Source organism: Dicentrarchus labrax, unplaced genomic scaffold (genome assembly GCF_905237075.1).
Source record: "Dicentrarchus labrax unplaced genomic scaffold, dlabrax2021, whole genome shotgun sequence".
Taxonomy (NCBI): Eukaryota; Metazoa; Chordata; class Actinopteri; family Moronidae; genus Dicentrarchus; species Dicentrarchus labrax.
The window spans coordinates 13,967,063-13,993,253 of NW_026136706.1; the positions used below are offsets into that span (position 1 = coordinate 13,967,063).

General features: G+C 38.8%; 2 protein-coding genes across 7 annotated transcripts in view; one reads left to right on the plus strand and one right to left on the minus strand.

Moving 5' to 3' along the window:
* Nucleotides 1-2,040: 2,040 nt before the first annotated feature.
* rprma (reprimo, TP53 dependent G2 arrest mediator candidate a) lies at nt 2,041-3,239 on the minus strand. The gene has a single exon (XM_051404785.1). The coding sequence runs from the start codon at nt 2,924-2,926 to the stop codon at nt 2,618-2,620; it is 309 nt and encodes a 102-aa protein (XP_051260745.1). The 5' UTR covers nt 2,927-3,239; the 3' UTR covers nt 2,041-2,617.
* Nucleotides 3,240-5,621: 2,382 nt separating this feature from the next.
* The window catches only part of galnt13 (UDP-N-acetyl-alpha-D-galactosamine:polypeptide N-acetylgalactosaminyltransferase 13), a 34,581-nt gene continuing 14,011 nt past the window's right edge, over nt 5,622-26,191 (plus strand). For 5 of the 6 annotated variants that reach the window (XR_007885267.1, XM_051404510.1, XM_051404505.1 and 2 more), the window contains exons 1-8: nt 5,622-6,091; nt 10,070-10,338; nt 19,205-19,373; nt 21,223-21,389; nt 21,986-22,193; nt 23,840-24,010; nt 24,720-24,837; nt 25,591-25,771. Coding sequence is in view for 5 of the 6 variants with exons in the window: in XM_051404510.1 (XP_051260470.1) it covers nt 10,197-10,338; nt 19,205-19,373; nt 21,223-21,389; nt 21,986-22,193; nt 23,840-24,010; nt 24,720-24,837; nt 25,591-25,771 (1,156 nt within the window). In the remaining variant the exon portion in view is untranslated. The remainder of the gene's footprint in view (nt 6,092-10,069; nt 10,339-19,204; nt 19,374-21,222; nt 21,390-21,985; nt 22,194-23,839; nt 24,011-24,719; nt 24,838-25,590; nt 25,772-26,191) is intronic. The other variant, XM_051404507.1, reaches the window with a different exon arrangement.

Genomic DNA, 26,191 nt, shown 5'->3' on the forward strand with positions numbered 1-26,191 from the left:
CAAAATCAATCAGTATCCAGTCTGAATAAAACTGCATGAGACACAGCTGGATACGCTAACAATGGTTCAGCTGCAGACAGAAGATTGTTCTCTGCTGGGTATTAAACTGCAACAGCATTTCCCTGGGAGCTATTCCCTGCCCTCTCTAATGAAAGCAATCACACAAAGCAGAGAGCAACACTTGGTGTGACGTATAGAAAGTAATTCTCCCTTTTACATTGTCTTAAAATTTTGATACTCACTGCAACATAACCTGTAATCAGGTTAATGGTTATTTTTAGGAATGAGGTGTTATTTAGTAACTTGGAAAGTCACAAATGTTTGTCTGCTTCATATTAGATTGGATTCAGTTGTTTTTTCTACATCCCCTTCATATCTACATCATAGAAGTCTTAATTTTAGAAAACCAGTTACAGTGTTAATGTTTTATTCTAACTAAGCAGAATCCTGCCTAGGGTTAAAATGAAGAAAATCAGTTACGAGTGTGCTTCATCATACATAAGCTAAACGTATCTACTAGATTATGTAGAGGTGAGACCTTGATATACAGTATGTGCACAAATGTATTCAGTATGATTTGTTTGCTTTGAGTAATTGTCACTTGCTATTTTTAATCTGCTCTGACAGGACTTCTTTAAATGTAGATACCATGTGTCATTGTAGCTTTTTCTTATTGGAGATTTGAACGCAGCCAAGACAAGAATTTAAGACGATATCTGTAATGTCTTGGCTAAACATCCAAATACTATCCAGTACAGTACACAAAGACGTGATAAAATCATTGCTGTTTGCTACTAAGCTTTGGTTGAGGCTGTGCCTGAGAGACGTTGATTTAACTGTGGCAATTTTTAAAGCTGTTAACGTTGGTGATATTGCATTAAATATTACTGTATTGCAAGCTGTACCTTATCCATCCCCTCACTTACAAAAGGGGCAACATCTTACAACATACTGCAATCCAGTGCAACTCTACGAACTATGGCATCAAGCCTCCTCCTGTTCAGCCTCAAACTGAACATTGCAAGCTTAACAAAGCTCTTCTTTATTGCATTGCCCTGTACTGAACTGTACTGCATTGGGCAAGGATTGTTTTAATTGTGTCAACCCCAAATACAGGTCTTGCTCACCTGTAAAAAACTATGGAAATTCATATTATTAACCACTCATTTGCTTGTGATGGATGAATTTAATTTATTTTTTTTGCCTCCTTTAATTTTGGCAGCTACTTTCTTACACACAGCATCATTACAAGTACATAAAACATTTTATCAATACTTGTAGTGATTATCGTATCGATTTCTTCTAAATCCAACATGAGGACATCAAGTGTGTGGCCTAAGACAGAGGTCAGTGTTTCCTGACAAGCTGCAGCCATCCATAATCAGACAGAATAAGGCTTCGTCAAGCAGGACACATGGAGAACAGGAGGAGGGAGAAAGTGAGGTGAAGGACGTTTTTAGAAAAGGAGGATTCAAACTATTTAACTCTGCATGTGGAGCACAGGTGGGCAATCAGACAGCAGCATATTGCCCGGTGGCTTCATCCTCCCCGGGTTGACATGACAAGTCATTTCTGAAGCTGCTGGTTTCACCCTGGGGAGCTGGCATCCAGGTGAGCCTGGAGTGCAACACAACAGATGCTTTGATGGAGGGAGAAAGAATGCATGGATCATAATCTGACCCAGACAAAAAAACTCACGTTTTTACTCTACACCCTCAGATAATAAATTTCGAGTAGCTAAAATAAAATAAATTATTTTCAGTGGAGTGAATTGAATTAACATTTAGATTTTAACTGGAAAAAGCAAACACTCCATTCAACACTCCTCACATGTATGCCAGAGAAAATACATTTCTTGATGTCAATTTAAAATAAATGAATTCACTAATAACCTACATTCTGTCTTATCAACATGATCTTTATATAATTACCATAATTTACCTTACATCTTAATTCAACAGCTCTTTGGGAATTTTAAAGCATGTAATTTTAGTTTCTGAAATCTAAATTACTTTGAAAGAGAGGGAAGATAGACCTTAATTAGGAGGAAAACTTTAATTACAGAATTAATTTATTCCAATTAACAAGATACAGGGCGTGCTGGGCTCTCTTCACCGCCCACGCAGACACTCATACAGTTATCACCAGGAAATCCAGAGAAATACACTTACATTAATATATTGCATATTGTATGCAAAAACACATACAACATACAGTACATGTTTTACATTAATTTCTCCATTGCATTGGCAATATGAGAGGGTATTTCTAAGCAGCAAATATGCAGACTTTGCCACTTACATGACAAGAGGATGCTGCTTGACAAACGGTGCTCCAACTACTGAAATTACAAGAGTGCTTGACTGAATACTTTATAAACAAAGAGGCTTAAAACGCTCTATACCTCTTGGAGATGAGTCTTTGTTGGCATTAAAAAAAGCCACAAGAAATAAGGTGAAGCCTCAGTCACCACTGAGGGTTTAGTTACCTCCAGCGAGGTTTTTTCTAAATACCAATATGAAAACAGGGTTTTATTTGGGCAGTTGATCATCGTCTCTCATCTGCCTCCAGCAGACTTCAGATCTGATTCAAATCATAATATAAAGGTCCTCGTCAGTCAGTAGGCTCCAACAATGACTGCCTCCGTTTCTTTGGACGGTCTCCTGTCCGTTACTAAAAAGTTAATCATCCCCTCTGACTTTATGAGAAGGTTGCAACCCAAGAAAAATATGCCGAACACCACCGTGAGGGACAAAACACACATGACGGCTATCTGGACCACCCTCATGATGAAGAGGCTTCTCTCATCCGGAGCGGCGGCCACAAAGCCGTTATCAGTCACCACGGATGAAAAGTTGCAGCAGAAAAACTCCTCTGTCTTGTTGAGCAGCCCGCCCTCCGTTTGGTTGAACCCGGTGTTATTCATTTCCACTTTTCTTGAAAATCAAACTTTGGTTGCGAGAGATGTAAAAAGAAAAAAAGAAAAAAAGAAGACGCGCTTGGCACAAACGAGCCCCCCAGAGAGATTATCATCAAGTGGAAAGTGAAGATGATGAAGCGCTGAATTGAAGAAGAAGTTCCGTCAGGTCAGACAGCGCTCTTCTGGAGTTTAACAAGCTGCTTTGGCATCGCATTACTGGAGATTTCATGTGTTCAGTAGCCAGTTTCAGAGCGGAATGAATCCACCAACCCGCGGTTAAATAGCCAGACTCTACCTGCCTGCGTTAAAGCGCTCGAGTGGCGGGACAAGAACAGCAAGAGCGCCCCCATACGACCAGACCGCATGCGTGTCACCAATGTCCATGTGCACTAAAGCATGTACAGTACTGTGTAGTACATTATGTTCTCTGTGTGTATTATGAATGTGTGTTGGTGTGTGTATGCATGCGTTAATGTGTGCATGTGTTTGAGTTATCAGTGTTTACACCATTGATATGGTTTACACATTAACAATATGCAGCCCACTACAAGAGGAAAAAGGAGGAATCCTGCAACAAATCCTATCTGAATTTAATTACGTTTTTAAATCACATTAAATCACCATTCCTTAAAAATATTAAGAACAGACACACAATCTCGCTATGTTAAATTCAGTTAAATTCAATTTGCTTTATTGGCAGGAGTGTAACAAAGACAATATTGGCAACGCATTAAGAAAATATAGAGTAAAAAGAAAAACAAACAAACATCAGAATTCATAAAATCAAGAAAATATCAGAAAACAAATACTTTGCCGAGTGTGTGTGTGCGTGTGTGTGTGTGTGTGTGTGTGTGTGTGTGTGTGTGTGTGTTTACACTAGCAAAATATAATTACTCAATTATTTACAGATTTACAAATTATATAAACACAAATATTAACAACAATAACAAATATTATATAAATATAATACTATTAAAAAGAAACCAATAAATTAAAAAGACATTTTCACTCCTCTTTTGTGGACTTTTTATTAATAAATAAACTAACAGTGGCTCAGTTCTATTCAGTGAGGCATGGCAGCGTGACAGTGAGTCAGCATGAACAATACCAGGACCCAGAAACCGAAACAGCTAAATAGAATTCAGCCTATCCTGTGGTTTTCCTACTATGACATGTCAAACATGTCTTCTGTGTAAAATGTGGAGGCAACAACTACTAAACAAGTAATTAAAAAGGGCTGAACGACAACAGCAGAGAAGACGTCCTTCAGACGTTGGTGGTAAACATGTCATAATTACTAATTTAATAACTAATTTCAACCCAATATAAAAACAAGTAGAAGTGGAAGTGGAAGTTCATTACTCAAATGTTTTTTTCTCTCCCAATTTTCCAACCTGCTGCACAAAGCCAAGACATAAACTCCCTCACTGGAACAAAGAGGAACCAGGACATGCACTGACATCTAGTGGATGTTTTAAATCTGAAGGCAATGTTTGTTTTATCTGCATACCAAATGTGCATTTATGAATGGAGGTCAGATTTATCTCACAGTGCACCACTACAGCATATTTGTCAGCTGTTGCATTACGGTGGCGTTCAATTGAATGTAAACAATAAAAACTTCAAATAAAAAAGCAGTTTACAGTCTGTGACAGTGCGTCATTGATAGAACATCAGAGTTATCATGAAGTGCTGTATGTTAATATAATACTGGGCTTAGATTTGATCTACTACATTGCCCAGAGGCCTGTGCAATGCTAAAGGCCTCTCACCAATAGCAGCAGATGGCAGCATTGTTCAACCTGAGTCAGTTAAGGTCTGCCCTAAAATAGCTGTGATGTAGACAACTTTGGGTCAATTTAAATGAATTGGCCCATAGACACATACGCACATGCACACAAAGGTGTGTTTAATTTAAGCTGTTGATTAAAGTGTTTATTTAACCACTGCCTGGCTGTGAATTACTTCAAAGTAACTTTAACCTACTTCTTTTAGTCAACAGTGTGAAGACTCCGGGGTTTGAGGTAAAATTGGGAAATGACGTAGAGTATTTTAACAAATCTGACAAGTATGTTATTCAACTGCATCAATAAAAATACACTCAATGTTTTTATTACAGAAATTACTCATTTAGTATTTAGTCTTGAGGGTATATGATGTTATTACTGTGTTATAGCCAACTTTAGCTAAATGACAAGCAAACTACAGCTGTAAAATATTAACATTATTTACATTTTCTGGATTAATCTCATCCACAACAACTAAAAATACTAAAATGTAAACATTTGAGAAAGCTGTAAACTGAAACTAAATGTGTATATTCAATTGAAAGGCAATTTTGAGACAAGGAGCCTTACCTGATGAGTAGGCTATCATGGGAGTCTGTGTTTTTCATTCAGAAATAACGATTTAAAACAAACAACAACATAATTATTTTGCCTCCCCTGACAAAATAATTAAACTTTTTTACGCATTTTCGCGTGGAATACATAGGAAACAACCACAAAATGTAATAAATGTAACTGGAAAAAAGACATTATTTGGTACAATCAAGTGTTACAGTAAAATCGCAGCCCTAATCACTATTATGTGGCGGTGGTGCACGCGCCTACATTTACCAGACGCCCGTGACGCTCCACAGTCAAGAGGATACCATGAGTGACGTCGCTTTCGACCAATCAGAGCGGAGAACCGAGCCATTTGCAGGAGGTCGGTCTGAGCCGAGGTTAGATTGTGCTGAATGTTATCTCGCCTGTCCTCTCTTACCGTTATAATATTCAGTCGGAGAACAGGTGCGTGCCAGGGCGCGTGTGGCATTGACCGCATCGACATTAAAACGAATGGGGGAATTTAATGGAGACTGCTTAGTGTTCATCGGTTTACTGTGGCTCAACTGGGGACAAACCATATCAAGGAGTCTAAACAGGTACTATGAGAGAGAGGCATTACTGGACGGACACTATCACACGGGGTTTCGGACTACTCTGTATTGAGATGAACTGTGTAACTTGGGTGTCGTTTAGAGACGTTGCGCGTTTACAGGACCAATTTATCCAGTTTAATTTTTAGCCTATAATTGTGCTGTACGTCGGGTTCATGTTGTCTGCGTTCAACACGTTGCCTGAGAGCGAGGCTGGAACAGGTCACTGGTTCACTCCATCCATAATTTAGGTAAGCAGAATATCCTCAATCCTTCATTAGGCAAACAATGTCACGGTCTTATTCCTTTGCACGACATTTAATGACGGCGTTTATGATTTTATATTATATAAATGCAAGGTTACCGTGTTTAGTGGCTCTTGTTACAGTGCTCTCCCATCTTACTCCTGTCACATCCCACTATTAATAGAATAAAGTCAATATGTATTGTACGTGCACATGAATGGATGTGGATGAGAGTAGTGTAATGTTTCTGTGTTGTTTGGGTGATAAAAGAAGCTACATACACTGGCCTAACGGGCTTATTGGGATCAGCTCTATAATTACCTCCTGTTCCTGGTAGGGTTGGGTGTAGAGCTGCATTTTTTTATACTGGTGCCAGTCCTAATACCTGAGTTTCACTACTGGGACCAAAACAATGTTTTTGCAGTCTTTTAGTTGAGAAATATATATATTTATTTATATATTTAAAAAAAGATGTCAGTATTTTATATGTTGTACATGTTGACCAGTCATTCACGTTGTTGTGCACTCAAAAAGTATCGATGTTGCAGATGCAGGAGCATTTGAATTTCTCTCTCCCATCTTCTACCCTTGGAGCACCCATGAGCAAGGCACTTCAATCGCAGTCAATGCCTCAATTGCCAACAGCAGAAATCTGGCTTGACCACATACGAGTGTGGTTCCGGTGTCAAGTGTTGAGCTCAATCAGTTGTATTACTGCTGACAGAAATTAGTTAACGGTCTGGCAGTTGCATACAGTAGGAGCTCTCCTTTTTGAATGGATGAGGGATACATAAATTAGCTCATAACGCCGCACCAGACATTTCACAACAAAGAGTGTTGCTAACAACACAATTAGCTGTCACATCAAGAAGCAGTTAATAGCGCCTGATGGTTTACAAAAAAAAGTGGTTTGTAAAGACTGGGGGGCGGACCTGTTTTTTTCGCACCATGCACAGCAGACAAGAAATATATTCATCTGTGCAGATGGTGAAGCTGATTGACTCAGGCTTCACCAGAGGAGACTCCAGCCACCTGCCGGTGTAGCGCGGTTGGTAGTACCAAACCCAAACATGTGTCTGCCACTGATGCACCAAAGCAGATGGTTAAAGATGGAAACAGTCAGAATCATCATTGGTCTGTCTATGATGTGAGGGTAGGTGATATGCTACATACATACTTGCAGCAGTTCAGTTTTACTGAGACCATTTTGTTGATTACACTCATTATCTTGAAGTCTAGATGGTGTCCATCTACTCGGGTTAGGAGTCAGCGAATGGTGTTTGACTTGTGTCTGTCTGAAATCGTCCGCCGCGCTGCAGCTTCATGCAGCTGGACAGAGGCTGCCTTGTTTTTGAATGAGATAAGAATTAGCCCAGGGCAGCGGTGTCAGACCCTCTGATGGACATTTAGACAGGGAGTGGAGAGGACAATGTGTGTGTGTGAAGTGCAAAATCATTACCACGCTGCAAGTGAAAGATAAGGAAATCTGTCAGATTCGCCACAGGAGATGCTGCAGGCATTTTCCACTAGTTGTAAAAGTAAAGGGTAGGCTAAGTTATTATGCATACATGCATTTGCAATCAAATGCCCAAACCTATTTTTAATATACTGTTACATTTTGAGCACGAGCAATGGAAATTTACTACACTGTGTGACGTATTGTGGCTTATGTTTGAATGTCTAAAAGGCTACCGGGTGTTTGTGTGTTAGATTTTTTTGATAGCTGGAAGCATTTTTGTCATCATACGACTTCCATTCTGATTATACATTCATAAGCCTTTCAGTCAACAAAAAAACTATAATTTCAGTCAAGTAGAAATCCTGTTCGACGGAAAACGATGTTGTTTTTCATCAGAAATGTTGTGAGGCATACATTCCATGCCAATGAGATATCTAACCTCCACAAATTGCCTCTGGAATGAAAGCTTCCCAGATGGTCGTAGCAGCACTACTCACGTAGAAAGTGGGAGAAGGCTGTAAAGGGGAAATTAGCATTCATTCATCCTTTCAAGCGAAGTAATGTGGAGGGTCTGGGGTCAGTCCAACGTGGGAAATTGGGTGTGTGACCAGACCCTTTTATGAAGGTCTGTGTCCGACCGAAGGCAATGACACCCGTTAAACCCTGTTTTAAAAATACAGAAAAGAGAAGAAAAGTCTATTAAAGAAAGAAAAAAGGAGAAGAAAAAACCTGTGGTGGACCTCAGCATCCCTTTATTGGCTGGAGAAAGACCTTTGCAGACCCAAGTTTCAGTTAGAGCTGGGTGATAAATCGATTTAATTCAAATTAATGTTTAAAACAATGCAAAAAAATTACTCAGTCGTAAGTTTAAACATCAGATGTAATAGATGCGTAGATACACAGCTGCGAAGGACTCAACAAGCCCCAAGACACTCTTCTACACAGAACATGTAGAGTTATTTTCCCATAGTATCCGATATGAGAAGAACGGGCCCCGATGATAAGTCAGACATCGCCAAAGATGTGGTGTCTTTTGTAGTTTGTCTCATTATAGGAAAAAAGAAGCGTTTAAGATCATTAATCGGATGGGGTTTTTCATTTTCAGTGAAAAAAACTATTAAAATTATGATGATGTGCCATTTGTTTGGATCTGGAGAGCAGGATTTGTAGGGCAGAGCATGTCTGCAACACCACACTACTTCATTATACTGCTGTTTAGTCACAGATTTTACCTTTTATCTAAAAAAAAGCAGCTTCTGTAATTTGAATATTGCTCTTGGCCATATTGCAGCTTTGATAATGTTTTGATTAATCGTGCAGCACCAGTGTGTATTTTAGAGCTTGACCGATAAATCACCATGGCCAATATATAGACTCACATTATTAGTTTATCACAGATAGGTATTGGTATGTTCACAACTGCAGTACACAAAATGCCAAAGATATATATGTAGACTGTTCCTCTTAGTATGTACTGATCCAACTTTTTGTCCTCCTGATCTTCTGATACCTCAGTTCAGGATATCTGCTCATTCTGATTTCTGATCTGAGACCAGTGCTCTCTTTTCCTCAAACTTGCTTACCTCCCTGCAGTGGAACTCACTGGGGCCATTTTTATGTGAGGTAACATGATGCCAGAGATTACTGTGGCACTACAAACTGAGTTAGCCACCCGCTATGGCTTAATGAATGTAACTGATAGAGGAAACGCTGGATTTTAAGATGATTGTTTTCCAATGGGGATCTCTGGCCGATAGATCTGCCAAATATGACCCTTAACCTTTAACCCCTAAGGCACCAGGACATCTCATTATCAGATTTTCATACTCTCAAATACTGCAAAAATCCAGTATAGGTCTCTTCTACCTCTTTCTGTCTCCTTTTTTTCTTCTCCCTCCTCTCCCATTAACATACTCAGATGCACATGTATAACAAGTCTAACTCATAATCTAAAGTTCACTCTCCTAAATCAGCCTAATTTATTTTACCTTTTGTGTAATGTGACATTACACTAATATTAGGGATGCACAATAATTACCGGTGCGGTAATTATCCACTTATAATAAGAAATGTATATTATTATGAATTATTGGGATAATTCAATTACTGCTGATAAATTATAGTGATGTTAGATTTGAGCTATGGAATATTAAATAATCCATCTTGGCTCACTACATCTAAGCCTTTCTTGCCATCAAGCGTGTGAAAACTAAAGGTTATCAACTTCTTTTAGAAATACAGCAGTGATCGGTTATTTTATTGGTATTGGCCATGGGAAGCAGGAAGTTATTGGTTACCTTATCGGCTGAAAATGAATGAATTCTGGAGAAGGTGATTACTAATCACTTTTACCAGAGAGAAATATTGATCTATTTTAAATGCGGTTGCTCACGGATTTTTGCTGACACGTTTCTTCATAAGTTGATTGTTTTAGATCATTTGATTGATTTTCATCTCAGATCACAGCAGGGAAACTGAAACAATTCTAATGACTCCTGTTCTGTCTTTTTTCCCCTCTCCGGCAGGATGACGCCTCTTGGTCAAACCTGCTTGGTCTCCTCCCTGTTTCCTCACCTCGTCTCCAGAGTTCAAACGCCAAATCAGCAGACTGAGCGCTCCTGAGCACTGTTTGGCTGACGTCCCGGAGAGGTGATGCGACGGTTTATCTACTGTAAGGTGGTGTTGACCACCTCTTTAGTGTGGGTGCTGGTGGACGTGTTCTTGCTGCTCTATTTCAGCGAGTGTAACAAATGTGATGATCGGAAAGACCGCTCGCTGCTCCCTGCCCTCCGAGGTGAGTCTGCACCACTGCTGCTTCACTGTTAATTCACAGATTAGGTGTGACAGGGTTTAAGGTTTTCAGGGATTGATTATGGGCTTTATTCCCCTCTCCCTTTCATGTTTACCTTTTTTAGTTTTGATGTAAGTTTTCAGAATTTTCTATTGAAATATGAAGTATTACAGTGAGTGAAGTTAAAATGTTAATTTTGGGATTTCAAGGGCTTTAGCAGATCTTTAAGAGGAGGAGAAAATCAATTACAGTTCCATTATTGATGTGTTGAAGGGAGCTCACAAAAGCTTTTTGAATATGTAATAATTTTTTTTTAGTTACATTTCCAAAATGAAATAAAGTTATAATAATACCTTTAATAAACATATTTAAGTGTTTGGTATTTGAACTCCTAAAATCATGTTCACATGAGGGTTTGTTTTGGCAATGAACAAACCACTTTATGTTTCTGCCTGTACTGTACAGACTGTACATCTGACATCTTTAAACTATGCTGTAAAACTCATCACAGTAAATGACATGTCTATTTATGCCAAGGTAAATATACCATTGTGTGCTAACGCAGCTGTAAATGCGGATTGATTTTTATTTATAATTTTTTTTTTATTATCACAAGCTGATACAGATACAGGGTAGTTATTAATAACTGTGAAGTGATTAGTGCAGAGTGTGTTTTGCAGTAGGCAAAATGAGATTTCTCTCCTTATACAACTTTGTGTTTTGAAAATCTCAACTACAGTAATGTTTATTTAGAATGACATAAAATGGCGCTTTGATTTAGTTTTTCTTTCAGATTTTTGTATGTGGAGTAGAATAGGTTTCAACACTAGTATCACACACAGCACGCATTAAAAACCACCACGTTCATCTGGGAACGTATGGTGTATTTCCTCCTTAGGAATTCAAGACAACATCTTTAGAAAGAAGTTGTAGGATTATTGAATGTTATTAATAATTAAAATGTAATTCCCCCTTTTTCTTGTTTTGGGTTTCTGCATTTGATATTCAGTAGAATCGACTTCTGGTTTGGCATGAGGCAAACAAGCTTGAAAACATAAGCTGTAGACTTAAAGCGATCATTTCACCAGGATGTTTAACTTAATCTTCATCATCATTTGCCTGAAAGGTCAGAAAAGCATGTTAATAAATCAGCAAAGATATATTATTTTAAATAGTTGACAATAACTAACTAACTAAACTAATGTTTGATTATTGATCTACAACAATGCAAAAACACTTTGATTTTGTGAAGTGATGAATCTCTACCAGCCTAATGTGACAGGAATGTTAAAGATTTACTTAATTTAGTGTGTGCTGTAATTTTGACACAATCTCCATGTGTGCGTTTGTGTGTGAATGTTTCTGAGATCAACGTAAAGTACAGTACCTCCTTAGCTGAGTTCATTTCCTCACATGCTCTGCAGTAAGCGTGTTTCTAAGAGGCTTGCTAAGCTGCTTTTAAGGTTAGAGCTGCCTGCTACTGAGACTGATTACCACACAAAAGTATGCTGTTACATTGGAGTTAGCTTATAAAATAGCTGAAATATGCTAAATATATGAACTGTGTTGACGTTGTTTTCAGATGCTGGTTTTCCTTGACTGTATTGGCCCTTTGCTGCGTGTAGTCCCGTCTCTCTCTCTCCTCCTTTTCCCGCTTGAGCTGTCCTGTCAATAACGAGCCACCCCTCCCCCCCATAAATAAGAAATGGTGGCAATTGTTTTCATAAAATAAAATGTATTGAATTAACCACACAATAGCCTCAGAAAGGCTGAAATGGGATGAATCGCTTATGCGGTGAGAGAGAAAAATGCTATACACAAGCCCTAAGGCTAAATAATATATTTATTAATCAGAGCACTCACATAAGAACGTAGCACTAACAGATTGCTAAATATTTTTAGTTATTTAGTTACGAACGATTCTGTCAAAATCAGCAGAAACAGCTCCTCTCTCTCGCTCAGCGCTGTCCGTGGTTCTGAAACAACAGCTAAGCAGTAGTCACAAGTATCTCGGCCAGTAATTCTGTTGTTTTTGCAGTTTTTCTATACTTACATAAAGCTTAAACTGGGGGGAGGGGGAGCAATATCTACAGAGTACAAAATGTGTTCGTATGGACAAAAATTATGTTTTGTGTGCTGTACAGTTCAGGCGAAAGAGGAAAGGGAGCAAGTCATCTGAAATACAAAATGTTCGCCCGTGCTTGAGGTATGAACTGACAGCCATGATAGCTTACTTTTGTCAGCACCCTGATAAGCTCTCGCCTCCTCTGTATTATATATATTATATATTTCTAATATTATGGCAATATTATATTATAATGTTATATCACATGTGACGTGCTTACAGTAGTATGACTTGCAGTGTGACGGGATGGTCTACTCCATAATCTCACACTGGTCATTACCAAGTTGACAATGACCGCTTTAAATTCCTGATTAGAGCAGGCTTTCTAGTTTAACCATGATGAGCTTTATGGCTCCTGTCCATTATGTTTATTATGATTTTATGTTTGCTTGACATACTACAGTAAAGTTGTTTGGAGTGGTGCTGTATGGTAACATGTAAAGGAAGGATGTTAGACCCACGTAACCACATGTATTTGTCTACAGCATGAATGTGCATTCCTCTGTTCTTTTTTGCACCACATTATGACTTATAAAATATAATATAGTCATTTAGTATTGCACTTCCATAATGGTGGTGGACTTGGGAGGGACAGATAATCACGGTTGTCTTGAAACCTAGTATGTGGCTGAACTTATCTTAGAAGTTGCTGGTAGCTGCAGCCTTTGTGCGAATTATATTTTCTCCAGTGTATAGCTATCTAACAATAACTAGTAAAGATGAAGAGGCTGCAAAACATCCTTACATTCATCATTCACTCTTCTGACGGTTTCTTTATTTGTGATTCATTACAGAGCCAGCCTGTTAAACTTGGGCAGCTCATCCACAATGCCTGCAGGAAATAAAAGCTTGCTTAGCCTTATTTTCATAGCCTGGCATATTAGATCATGAGGTCAATTATAGCAGACTAATGTATGTAAACTTGCCACTGTGGGAACAGTGGTTACATAACCTTGGAAACGAGCCACAACTTAACCATGCGTGCCATAGGTGCGCTCCAGTGCTTAAACAAATAACCCTAAAGCTTTTGGCTCCAGTCAAAAAAAGGAAAAGCAAAGACTGAGTTATCCTCACAGTTAGTCCTGATATGGGTCAAACCCCCCCCAAAAAACTTGATCCTAAACTTCCCTTTACTTAATAGAAGCTTTCAAACTCTACGCAGACAGTTTGTATAAAAAGCACGTTGTTTCTTATCTTAGTCACAATCTGAGATAACCCTTGGCGACGCCATTATACGCACGAAATGTATCCGACAAGCTCTCTACAGAGGGACAAAAGTGGAGTTTCCTTTTTAATATAGACACGGTTTAAGATAGATTTACACACTAAATTTACTGGTTGGTTCTCTTTGGAGTTGGGTTTTGATTTCCACCAGTGACTGAATTTTGTATAAAAATTCACTCTTTGTAGAAACATCAGCTCGAGAAGAGCAGTTAAATATATTTTTAAACTCAGTTCTTTAAGGCTTCACATTCATTAGATTTTTTCAACAATCAGTTCCTGTGTATTTAGAAAAATAAAGACTATCAGCAGATCAATTGATTGAAAATGATCGGTTGACTGGTTTATGGAGATTAAATTAAAATGTGATAGCTATGAGCAAAGCAGTCATGCTTAAGCATTTTCTCATTGGGCGAGCCTTTTAACAGTGAAATAATAGTGAAATTATAATATTACCCATTTTTCTGGGGACCCTTTCAAGGACCCCTGGGGGTTCTCGGACCCCAGGTTGAGGTTGAGAACCACTACCTTAAAGCACACAGAAAAATAAAGTAGAACATGGTTTCTTTTTTGTAACCGCAATCAGCCCCTCACAGAGGCTGAGTATCACAAGGCAAAGCTATGTGTCACACGTGATATTTTTGAAAATTAAATATAATTCAGTGATGGTTGGCGCTGTCACTTATGGACTGCAGTGCATATCTGGTGTAAATTACTGCTATTATATTTAGTATTGCAGTACATATATACATATAGTGTTTTTCATCCTGAACAGAATTTAACTTCAATCAATGCAATATTACTCCTCGCAAGCATATCCATTAAAAATGGAAATGATTAACAGTGAGAACAAATAAGCACCTTTATTTATAAGTACATTTATTTCATTTATTTTTCATGCTTCTGTCATTCAGATATCTGTCTGTTTGTAGGATAGAGAGATGTAGTTCATTAACATTTTGCATTGATAGCACAAGGAACTAAATTGAAAATCTTGCAGAATCCCACTTTTAGCTGTCAGAAAACAAAAATATTATTCTGTGTGAATTACTGTTTATAGACCATCCTCCACTCACACAGGAAGCTTATCATTTTCAGGAAACTCAAATCTTTGCAGGTATTGCACATAAATGTCAGATCCTAAGTGCCTTAAATCTTTATTCCTTGTGTGAGCATCACTCCAGTTGGTTTTCATATAAAAAATTTAAGAAAGTATGTTGAATTCAGGGTGATGGTAGCCTTGTGATACCAGAGGATCAGAGATCACAGAGCCTACCAAGCGACACGCCTTACCTGAGAGTGCTCTTCCCCCATTCTCCTCCGCAGTGCAACCAACACAGAGAGAGAGCTTTTTAAAACATTGTAAATGGATGTCCCAAGCAGCGTTACATGTTACAACAGTGTTTATAAGCATACGACTTCCGCATGTCACCACCCTGAAAGCTTTGGAGTGGTTCTGAAATGCCGGTTTTTTAAAACTCTCTTAACTGTTTCCATCCAGTTTCAGCAAAGAAAGCCAGGAGAAAGTCCTCGGTCTCTATGGAGCGAAGCATTTAGAGACTGGCCTGTGAGTCTAGGGTGCCGGTGCACATAAGGGCCGAGTAGTACTGTGCAGGGTGTTTGGTCCTGCTCTGTTGTGGTTTTGTGTTCAACAGGAGCTTCTCTGATATATAATGTACTGCAGCTGGGTCAGACTCACAGGCAGTAAGCAGAGTGGAGCAGCAGAGAGAAGAGGTGGAGGTAAAGCGTGGAGGATGGATCAAGCTTGTGATAGAGACTCCAGAACTGTGCACTACTACACAGCCCTTTTTCCTGCAAAGCAAATGAATGGATGAAAGGCTTGGGTTTTCAATCTGCATGCAGATTATAGAGTCCAACTTGACAAGCTCTCACAGTATCAGTTTATTTCATTTCAATAATGCAATCTACTAGAAAGGCTAACATATAGCAGGTGTGTATTTAGAGAGTCTAGAGTTGCTAATCACATAACGAACAGGTAGACAGTGAGACATGTGGCACTTTATTTTTGTTCAACATTGAAATTTGAGTGATCGTGTCTCAGAAGACTCATTACCAGAGAGTGTGAGGCGAACCTTTCCACTGTAATTGCTTGGGATAAAGCTGCAGGCAGGGACATTGAATTAGATTGATTGACCCGAGGACAGACAGAGCCACTGTTTTCTTCCCAGATGATCGTGGTCATCTTTTATAATGAATGCTCTGTGTCAGGAGGCGAGTGTGTAAGGCTTGAAAATACAGAGTATATAGAGAGTTTGTTTCCTAAGGCTCCTCTGATCTGTATGTTGCTGAGCAGAACCAGTTTTATGTGAGTGTTTTCAGACTTATATATCCTGATTGTTTTTTATTCTATTTTATTTTAGGCCCCCAGGGTGGAAAAAAAGATAACTTGCAGTTATGAGACATGTACTAAACACATATAAAAGTCTCTTCAAACATGGTGTAATAAGCTTTTATAAGAAAAATAACATCGTCACTTTTAGATACTTTGTATATCCCTGGGTAGATTAGTAGTATGGTGCTGCATATTATATATTTTTATGTCAAAAGGAACTGGTAGAGCATGCACCCCATGTGCTAAGGTAGTGGCCTGGGTTTGATTCCAGCCCGAGGCACTTTGCTGTACAACAGCCCCCCTCTCTCCCCTAGCTTTCCTGTCTCTCTCCGGCTATCCAACTATTACAAATAAAGAAGAAATGCCCAAAAACCATCTTTTAAAAAAGCTACTAGTAAGTGTAAGTATTAAAAAATGTATGAGCAGTAAAAAATACAAAAATTCCCACTGAAATATAGTGGAGTAGCAAAAAATGAAAATGTAACAAAGTCTATCAAAATTGTATTTAAGTACAATACTTGAATAAATGTATTCAGTTAAATTCCACCATGGCTGAAAGCCTAAAATAATACATGTTCTAGTTGAAACTAAACTTAAGAGTCTGCAGCAGCTTTGGCTGTGCTTTGAGCCAAATGCTCATGCTCACAGTTACAATGCTAACATGGTGATGTTTAGTATAGTGTTAACCATCTTAGTTTAGAAAGAAACTTTCTTTAACCCTTAGGTAAAGAAAACTTCATTTCCATCTGCATTAAGTTATATTTGGTGGTATGGCTCTATTCTGGGACCTCCCTGTCCTTCATTGAGAGTGGCAGCAAAGACCCTCCCCGTAGGGTACAGAACAGAGCAAGCATCAGTGACAACAGAGATGACACTGATTCAATCAGACACAGCATAAAAAGGGGGAGCTGGGGTGGAGGCGTGTTGCAAAGTGGCAAGGGTAGACTGGCTGAAGCAGTTGAAAATAAAGCATCCTGTATGAGATTTGCCAATTGAATGCATAGAATGAAATCTGACTTTGAGAGCAGCAGCAGCAGCTGGGATTGTGAGTTGAGCTTGACTTTGAGGCCTGTCTGAACTAAAGCTGTGCTCAATTTGCTAATTAGCTTTAGATGTAATCGTTGTTGAGATCTTTCAGTCCGGTCCAGCCGGTGGACTGACATTGCAATCCCTAGAGCAACACAGCTCACGTTAGCATGGATAGAAGGGTTTTATACAGGGAAGGATAATAGGTTGAAAAAAAACCTCCAGTAGCTTCTGCAGTTTTAACTGAGATGAACTTCTGCTATCTTAAATGTGAACCATATTATTCTACAGTTACATTGTGTATTACATATGGGTTTACCCAATCTTAAAACATACTAATTTATCTGATTATTTGAGATGCTTATATCATCCAGATTGTAACAAAGAGACCAGAAATATAGTGGTAAACTTGGAATGACAGTTATTTATTATAATACCTTGTTATTTCAAGGCCCGAGGACTGTCTCCCTACAAAATTCACAAAGTATTCTGCTCTCTGCAGTTTTTCACATCTGACTTCAGTAAGGTTAAAATATTGTGTATATAGTATAAATAATCTATAGGATTAGTTGTTTATGTTGTAGTGATGGTGTGATCAGACTGGTGTTGATGGTTTGTTTTCCCAGAAAATGCACAAACTGTGTTCATCCATACTATAGACTGATGGATTGCAGAGGCTGAGCATGTGTTTGACGGACACTTTGTTCAATCATCCAGCTCAGCTCTCAAGCTGTGTCCATCAGATTTAAGCCAGTGTCCAAATGGAGAATATCAGCAGCACCATAAAGAAAAGAGCAGAATCAGTCGAGGTTAACAATCCAGCGGACACCGGCCTCCTCAAGGGGTTGTTGGGAATCCTCTTAACCTGGGGCCTCGCAGCTAATGTGTGTCCTTTTTTCATGGAAATCACTGCCTCTGTTCAGAGAGATTATTATGGGAGAGAGAGCGAGAGAGCATAGTCATAAATCCTTGGGAGGTTATTTACCTTTTGGTAAAGGGAGCTACCTCTGGGCAGCATCAGCAACAACAGCAATGCTGATGTTTTGCAGGCATTTGACTGTCGGAGCATATAGCAGAGAAAACTATGGCAATTCTAGAAAGGATTTTTGCCTTCATACTACTTTTTCATCTATTAATACGTTCTCCCAAATCTCTGAATTCAAAACCAGCCTAATAGATTAAATTAAAATTAAATATAGCTGCCAGTGCAGTGCTTAATACCCACTCAGCCCGAGCAACAGCAACCAGGAGACCGCTTAAGCAGAGCGTCTGATCCGTCTGTATTAAATGCCTTTTTCACATACACTGATGTTTGAGGCAACATCTTTTTAATAGTGCTAGTGCGAATGGCATCACATTTTCTGTATGTGCAGTGTTATTAAGTGTTATTAAGGGGAATATGATATACTGTTCATATGTGCACTTCCTGTATACATTCTACCAATACATTAATTGCTTTTTGTTTGGTTCATGCACACAGATCTGGAAAATTATGTTTACAATTACACTTTACAGAGTGTGCAGAGATGGAAGTAGCACGCTTTGCTGCACTCACTCTGCTTTAAGAGACAGATAATAAACCCAGTGTCTTTGATGTTCACTACAGATTGTATACAGCTAACAACCCAGTGCTTTAAGTACAAACCCAGGGAAAAGATTAGAGACGCACTTTTTTTTTTCTCAGAACAGAAATAATTATATATTGATTAATGATCAAAGAAGTACATTTCCAACATCATTTTCCTTCATTGAGGCTTAATTTGTAGCCAAACCAGCACTACATGTGTAATGTATTTATTCAGCTTATGCTCTCTTTGTTCATTGAGTTCTTGAAAAACCACCACAACTCTTTCTCCCCCCCCCCGGTTAGAACAGGGCACACAGCCAACAAACTGGGGTCAGGGAGGTCAGTCAGTACTCATTACTCTCAGTCCCATTTATAGAGGAGATGTGGAGCATTTGTAATTTAGTGGGCTTTTATATTGTAGGAGTTTCCTTATCAAGAATAGACTGTGTATACAAAATGATTTATTTTACACTGCAGTTTGACCTTAATCGCTCACCTCCTTAGTGAGAAATAAAAACTATAATGGGTTTGATTCCTCATCAGATATCCTCTTCGTTTTTCCTCTGTTATGTTACAGCGGTGATATCTCGGAGCCATGAGGGTCCGGGGGAAATGGGCAAGGCAGTGAACATCCCCAAGGACGACCAAGAGAAAATGAAGGAGCTCTTTAAGATTAACCAGTTCAATCTGATGGCCAGTGACATGATTGCACTCAACAGGAGTCTGCCGGACGTGAGGTTGGATGGGTGCGTAAGCTTGGATGTCTTCCAGTCGATGCTGTGAATCACACTACTGACCCTGTAACACCTACACACACACACACACACACACACACACACACACACACACACACACACACATCCACTTTCCATCAGCGAAGCATAACACAAGTCCTCACCTCGCGCCTCCGCTGCCTGCAAACGTACCTTTGATATCTATCACACATTTCAAGGTGCTATGGTTTCTTTATCAAAAAGCTGACATCTCAGCTGATACTTTCTGCTTTTTGCTTCTTTATTTCTTTATTTCTTGGGGATATTTTCATTCCTTAATGTGTGCAGACTTATGCCAGGTTCACCAGAAACTGTTGCAGTATTGAGACAAATGTGTTTGATGGGTCAGCAAGAGTCAAAGGAGTCTCAACAGGGTTGCAGACTGACTGCAGATGAAATGCTCTAAATTATCGAAACTTCGTTATTCTGATGATTAAAATCCCTTTTAAGCTGTTTGTTGAGTCCATTACATTTTATTGGTATTAATAACTTCAGCTAATGTGAAAAGACATCTCTAATTATGGGCACTGTTTCAATGCAGAATCCATCAGATCCCTCAAGTGTATACATTAGGCCTGACATGTGAATGGGAGTAGGGTTTTGTTTACTGTCACTCAAGATCCACTTGAGCACTTAATGAAGATCCAAGGAGCAATTTGTGTGAAACATGAGCGCATTCGTCTCAGGCTGCTGATATGCAGCGGCATTCGCCTCTCGTGGAGACTATCTAAGTGATTCATGCTTAAATATTCCAACTGAACACGAGGACTTTCATTAAGTGGATACCAAAGGCCCTGCCAGTCAGATACATCATGACAAATAGGTGACAAGAATGTCTTTTTTCACACCTACTTTCCCAGGTTTTTCCATGCTGTTCTTGCCTATACCAAAAAATATGTCTAATCAAGACTTTATGCAATGTGGAAATGCAAATTAAATATTATTTCCCCTGCATAGTGCAAAGAAGACTAAAATAGTGAGAAAAAGTGAACATTCAGCTGATTACACCAGTTTTTCTGTCCATCCTTCTCAATATAAATATTACAGCAGCTTTATTACAGAAAACACCTTCGCCTTGCAGGATTTCACCAGCTTAGTGGTGAAAATTATCCAGAGCCATGCAGAATTGTCAGCCGTTGCCTCTGAAGGGCACTAACATTTTGTCTTGAAGGCAACCTCCTGGCCTAGTTGCATCACTCTGCGCTGTCACTTTGAATAGACGGGACTGAACTAGCAACTCTGTCTCCGTCGATGGCTTCTTTCACCCTCCGTCACCTCCCACTTCCGCCTCCTCCTGCCCTGGCCGTCCACCTCCTCCACTTCTGTAATGCAGCTCATTCTTTATTCAACATAATCCACTACAGCGGCGTCCTAAGTTTGCCATGCTCTCGCTCTTTGGCTTTGACAGACAATCCGTCAGGCCAAGGATGTGCTGACATAGCTGCCAACACTGGTTTTACTTTTTCTGTATTTCTGGAGATATTTGTCAGTAAATCTCATATGACAATGTTTTTGCACTGATGGCAGCATTGGATAGCAGCAGGACACACTCAGATTCTCTTCTCACACACTTTTCATACAATATAATGAGCTGCAGGCGTAGAGAACCACTGTGAGTGCAGTTTGAAAACAACATTGTAGTTTGAGACCAACATATTTAGACTTGGTATGTTTTAAGGTTTAGGTAAAAGGACACAAATGATTATGTGCAGGTATTAGCCATTGTTAAGTTTAATGTAGCTACTGCTAATGATTTTATTTTCACTTTTTGTAGAATTAAATAATCATTACCTTACTGATTTAAATTTTTTTGCTCCATCAGCTGTAAGACCAAGGTGTATTTTGATGACGTGCCAAACACCAGCATTGTCATCGTGTTTCACAACGAGGCATGGAGCACCCTGCTGCGGACAGTTCACAGTGTCATCAACCGCTCTCCCAGACACTTGCTCATGGAGATCGTACTTGTTGACGATGCCAGCGAGCGAGGTTGGTAATCTACACTCTAGCTAATAAGCAGCTTACATACTGTAGGTATCTGATAGACGCAGGTTTAACTCTGCAGTCAAACATACACTACGTACATTTTGATTATTAATGTGAAAAATGTGGGACACCAAAGTTGGTAGCATAATAAGAAACAATGCAAAGTTTTTACTACAGTAATATCAATGTTTACTCTTAGAACATATGAAAATAAATACACCAAATTTAGACGTTGTGCTGTAACTAACAATTGTTTTTGTTATTGATTAATCTGCTGATTATATTCTTGATCAGTAGATGAAGCGTTTGGTCTAAAATATCATAAAATAGTGAAATGTTTTGGAAGTTGGACAACAAGAGAAGAAATGGTAAAGTTAAATCTTTAAACCTAAAAATAAAATAAAATAACTCAAGAGGGGATTCCTTAGGACAAAATCCCCTAAAAATGGGGGGCTGTGGTCTAATGTGCATCTATTGTAGGGGTCCTTGATGTGAAAAAGTTTGGGACCGGATGGAATCGACTCATTCTTTCAGGTCTGTTGAGTTAAATTACTCTGCCAGTGCACCTTTGCCAAAATGTGTTCATTGTTTCGTTTCAGACTTTCTGAAGAAGAAGCTGGAGAACTATGTGCGGACTCTGGAGGTGCCGGTGAGGATCCTGAGGATGGAGCAGCGCTCCGGTCTAATCAGAGCCAGGTTGAGAGGGGCAGCTGCCACCAAAGGTCAGGTCATCACCTTCCTGGACGCTCACTGCGAGTGTACTGTCGGCTGGCTGGAGCCCCTGCTGGCACGCATCAAAGAGGACAGGTAGGACCGCAAAATGGACCACACTGAATGTGTGGAAGGTAATGTTGATATTTAAGGTGCTGATATACAAAAACAAATGGATTCACTTTTTAGGAGCAGTGTCAATAAGCTTTTTATTATCAATCATTTTAATCTTTTGTCTTTTCAGTGCTGAAACATGCTTTAAATATACTGGTATTATCACATTTCACTTAAGTTGCATCATCGGGTGCTTGAGCCAAAACTCTATCTGAATATTGATGGGACAGCAAACCATCAGTTATGAATACACTGCTTGAGCCTGACACTGCTGATAGGAGAAGATAATAATTCTGCATCGTCTGCTTCTGCCTCAGAGGAAAAGCTAGCTCCAATTACTGTAGCTTTATTTTTGTGTTAACTCCGCTACAACTGATGCTAGTAGATGCTGGTGAAGTCAAGATAAAAGTGGACTAGAACATGTTTTACTAGCTACAACAGATACATGTTTAGGGATGAGTATCGTGTGGCCAGGCAGTTTTTTTGTTGTTGTTTGTTTTGGCAAAGGATGATTTTTTCTATTTAGAGTGTTTGTACAGTTAAGCCAAATGTGTTAATTTAAAGTGACAATGTGTTCATTCGGTTGCTGTTATTTATCAGAGCATTAAGTTCTTGTTTGAGGCTTTTACTTACTTATTAAAGAACAAAAGAGGGTGTATCTGCCGTGTCTGTGAGAGTGGCATTAACAGATGGATGGATTGATAATGATTCTCCTGCGATCCATCTCATATCTGAGGTCAGACACATTCATTTTCCCTCAGGAAGAAATCAGTATCATATGACTCAGAATATTATATTATGGAGCCATTACACTTTCACTGAATGCTGCTGCAGATGTATTGGTGTCTGTAAGGATGGGCGCAGACTGATGAGATGGTGCAGGAAACAGTATTCACATGATTGATGATACAGGTTGTTTTGGCAAATTCCAAGAAGGGCTGAGAGGTCTGGTTGACATCAGGTTTGTGATATTAACATTTTAACCAGTATTGATTGATATTGATGTACTTCATCAGGATCATTCTGATGAAATGCACAACAATGCTAATGCTAATACTACTATATTATCCTTATGCAATTACACTTTAAATTCACAGTAAAACAGTAGGAAATATTACCTCAATTCAAAGGTGACTGAAAGTGCTTATTAAACATTTGAAATCATATGCACTATGGAAAAGGACAGATAATTTGTTAAGATACCAACCTACCCCAAAATATATTGCTTACAAACAAAACTAGTAGTTTTGTATATTAGTAATAGTATTTTACCAAAATGCTAAGCAGATGGCATTTTTTGTAATAATAATTTTATAATAAAGTAACTAAACTACATAATGTAATATGGTGTTTTGTCTACAATTAGTTAGTCAATCAACCTGACACAAGATCAGCAGTAATTTTGCTTATTGATTATTACATTAGTAATAATCATTAGTTGCAGTGCAGGTGTTTTAGCACTTAAAAAGAAACATTTAGAAAGGTTAATCATTACACGATTTGCTCTCATTCAGAGTGTGTATTCTCTCAATATGAAATTAATCACCTCACCTTTCACCGTTTCATCTTTATCAAGGATAATTTATCTCCACACTGAATCTTACACTTTTTTTTCCCGTGTCTTTCAGGACAGCAGTGGTGTGCCCCATCATCGATGTCATCAGCGACGAGACGTTTGAATACATGGCAGGCTCAGATATGACCTATGGTGGATTCAACTGGAAGCTGAATTTCCGCTGGTACCCTGTTCCCCAGCGGGAGATGGATCGACGCAAGGGGGACAGAACACTTCCTGTTAGGTACACAACAAAAATATGTCTTCCTCCTCTGAAGCTAAATCTAGATGGTTTTTCAGGGGAATGTGTGACACTATGTGTAATGTCTTTTGATTAATAATTAACTGAGATGAGGTGAAATTACACAAAAAGGTGAAGAGACACTTTTTGTATGTTCAAACAGATGTTTTTCATCAGAGCTGAGAATGGGTGTATGTGTGATGAGGGCAGGGTACATCACCAAGAAAATATGGATAATTACATTTCTTCACAAGAACTCTATAAAAAGTGCCATTTTTATCTGCAGATAGAAATAGATCCTTTTCCTCTGTGCATCCCTCTGATACATGCAACTTCCTAAATAGCATCCTGATCGTTGTGTTTGTGCCCTGTTAAGTATGTATGAGCTTATTTAATTTAAAAATAGAAAAATAGGAACTCTGTTCACGGTTGCCTTTATTTTTTGGGGGGCTACACAAAACTAGGCACAATTTGTCATTTGTATGCAAATCACTCCCAGCAACAAACAATATCCTTAATTAGGGGCCGACTTTAACATAAAATGAATTAAAAGATAGAAGTAATTACCCCTCTAAGGCTTTGTTTCAAATTGTCAAACAAATTGGTCTTTTATTATATTCTGAATGTTCCTCAGAGTTACACAAAGATACTAATAAATACTGCACAAAGAGAAAATGATTTTTGTCTTAATTTTTTCATGTGTCTCTTGCAGGACCCCCACCATGGCAGGAGGATTATTCTCCATAGACAAGACGTACTTTGAAGAAATAGGAAGCTATGATCCAGGGATGGATATCTGGGGTGGAGAGAACCTGGAAATGTCTTTTAGAGTGAGTGACAGGCTCAGGAGGACACTATCATGACGTTATCTTGTCAGCGTTGATGTTAAAGGATACGACTCCCTTTATTGTAGCCACGTTTCTTCACTTGCATCTTCTCTTTGAATACACTTGAGATTCAAGGCAGAGATTAAAGGAAAAGATGCAAAGAAGGTACAACAAAAATACATGCTTATTGAAATGAGATATCTGTATCTCTCATCCCCATTATGATTAGAATGTCTCTTAACACTTTTAAATATTTGTGTCTATTTTTACTGTTTTAGGGGTTTTGCAGGTTAAACGGGATCATAAATGTAAGCTTTCTTTTTCTTAATCAAGCCTACAGTTAAGACGTATCCACTATTATTGTAACTAAATGTTGAATGAGAAAACACATAAAATCTACATATTGGTAATGCTATGTTTGTCTGCACACGGCAGTTCAACAGTGCTGTGTTGCGGCAATGCAGCTTCAAAGACAAACTGATTTTCTGTAGAAGAGTGACGTGAGGATGGTCTCTTGTTTCCTTGCTTAAGCCTCCTCCTGGACGCCTCCTTGCTTGCAGAGTAAAGAGCATTGTAATGTCCTTACTGATGACAGATCTGATTTATTTTTGGGTTATCTGAGGATCAAGAAGTGAAGAATGATCAAATAAGGGTACTGGTACCCACCCAGCGTTGTATCCCTTTTTGTATTGACTGTATTTGTCTGCTTTCATGCCACATACTATATAAATCTACATTGTGTGTTTGTGTCTGCAGATCTGGCAGTGCGGTGGCTCATTGGAAATTGTAACATGTTCGCACGTGGGCCACGTTTTCCGGAAGGCCACCCCATACAGCTTCCCTGGAGGAACAGGCCAAGTCATCAACAAGAACAACAGGCGCCTGGCTGAAGTCTGGATGGATGATTTTAAAGATTTCTTCTATATTATATCACCAGGTACAGAGTTGTGGTGCCACTGTTTGACCACATCTTTCTGCCGTCGGAATAGTAGAATCACACATCGATGAGTATGCTAAAATGCCATGAATCCTACATGTTTTACAAGTTTTAGGGAATATATAGTTCAGTGTGGACTTTAATAGATGTTTTATTCGTCATGCACCGCTGTTCAAAAGCAGATATGAACAATCCTCATGACTAGACCCCTCCTTAGTACTTATGTGCAAATTGGTATGAAAAGAAAATCCTTTCTAATCTCTTTTATTCTTTCATTCTCTTTCATGGTACTTTATCTTGCTCTTTTAAGAATTTATATGTCTTACCTTGGAATTTAATGCTGCTTTTGTCATCTCCAAACTGGGATTAATTAATTCCTACTTTCAGACGCATTTTTAGTGCCCCCATAAACTTGAGTTC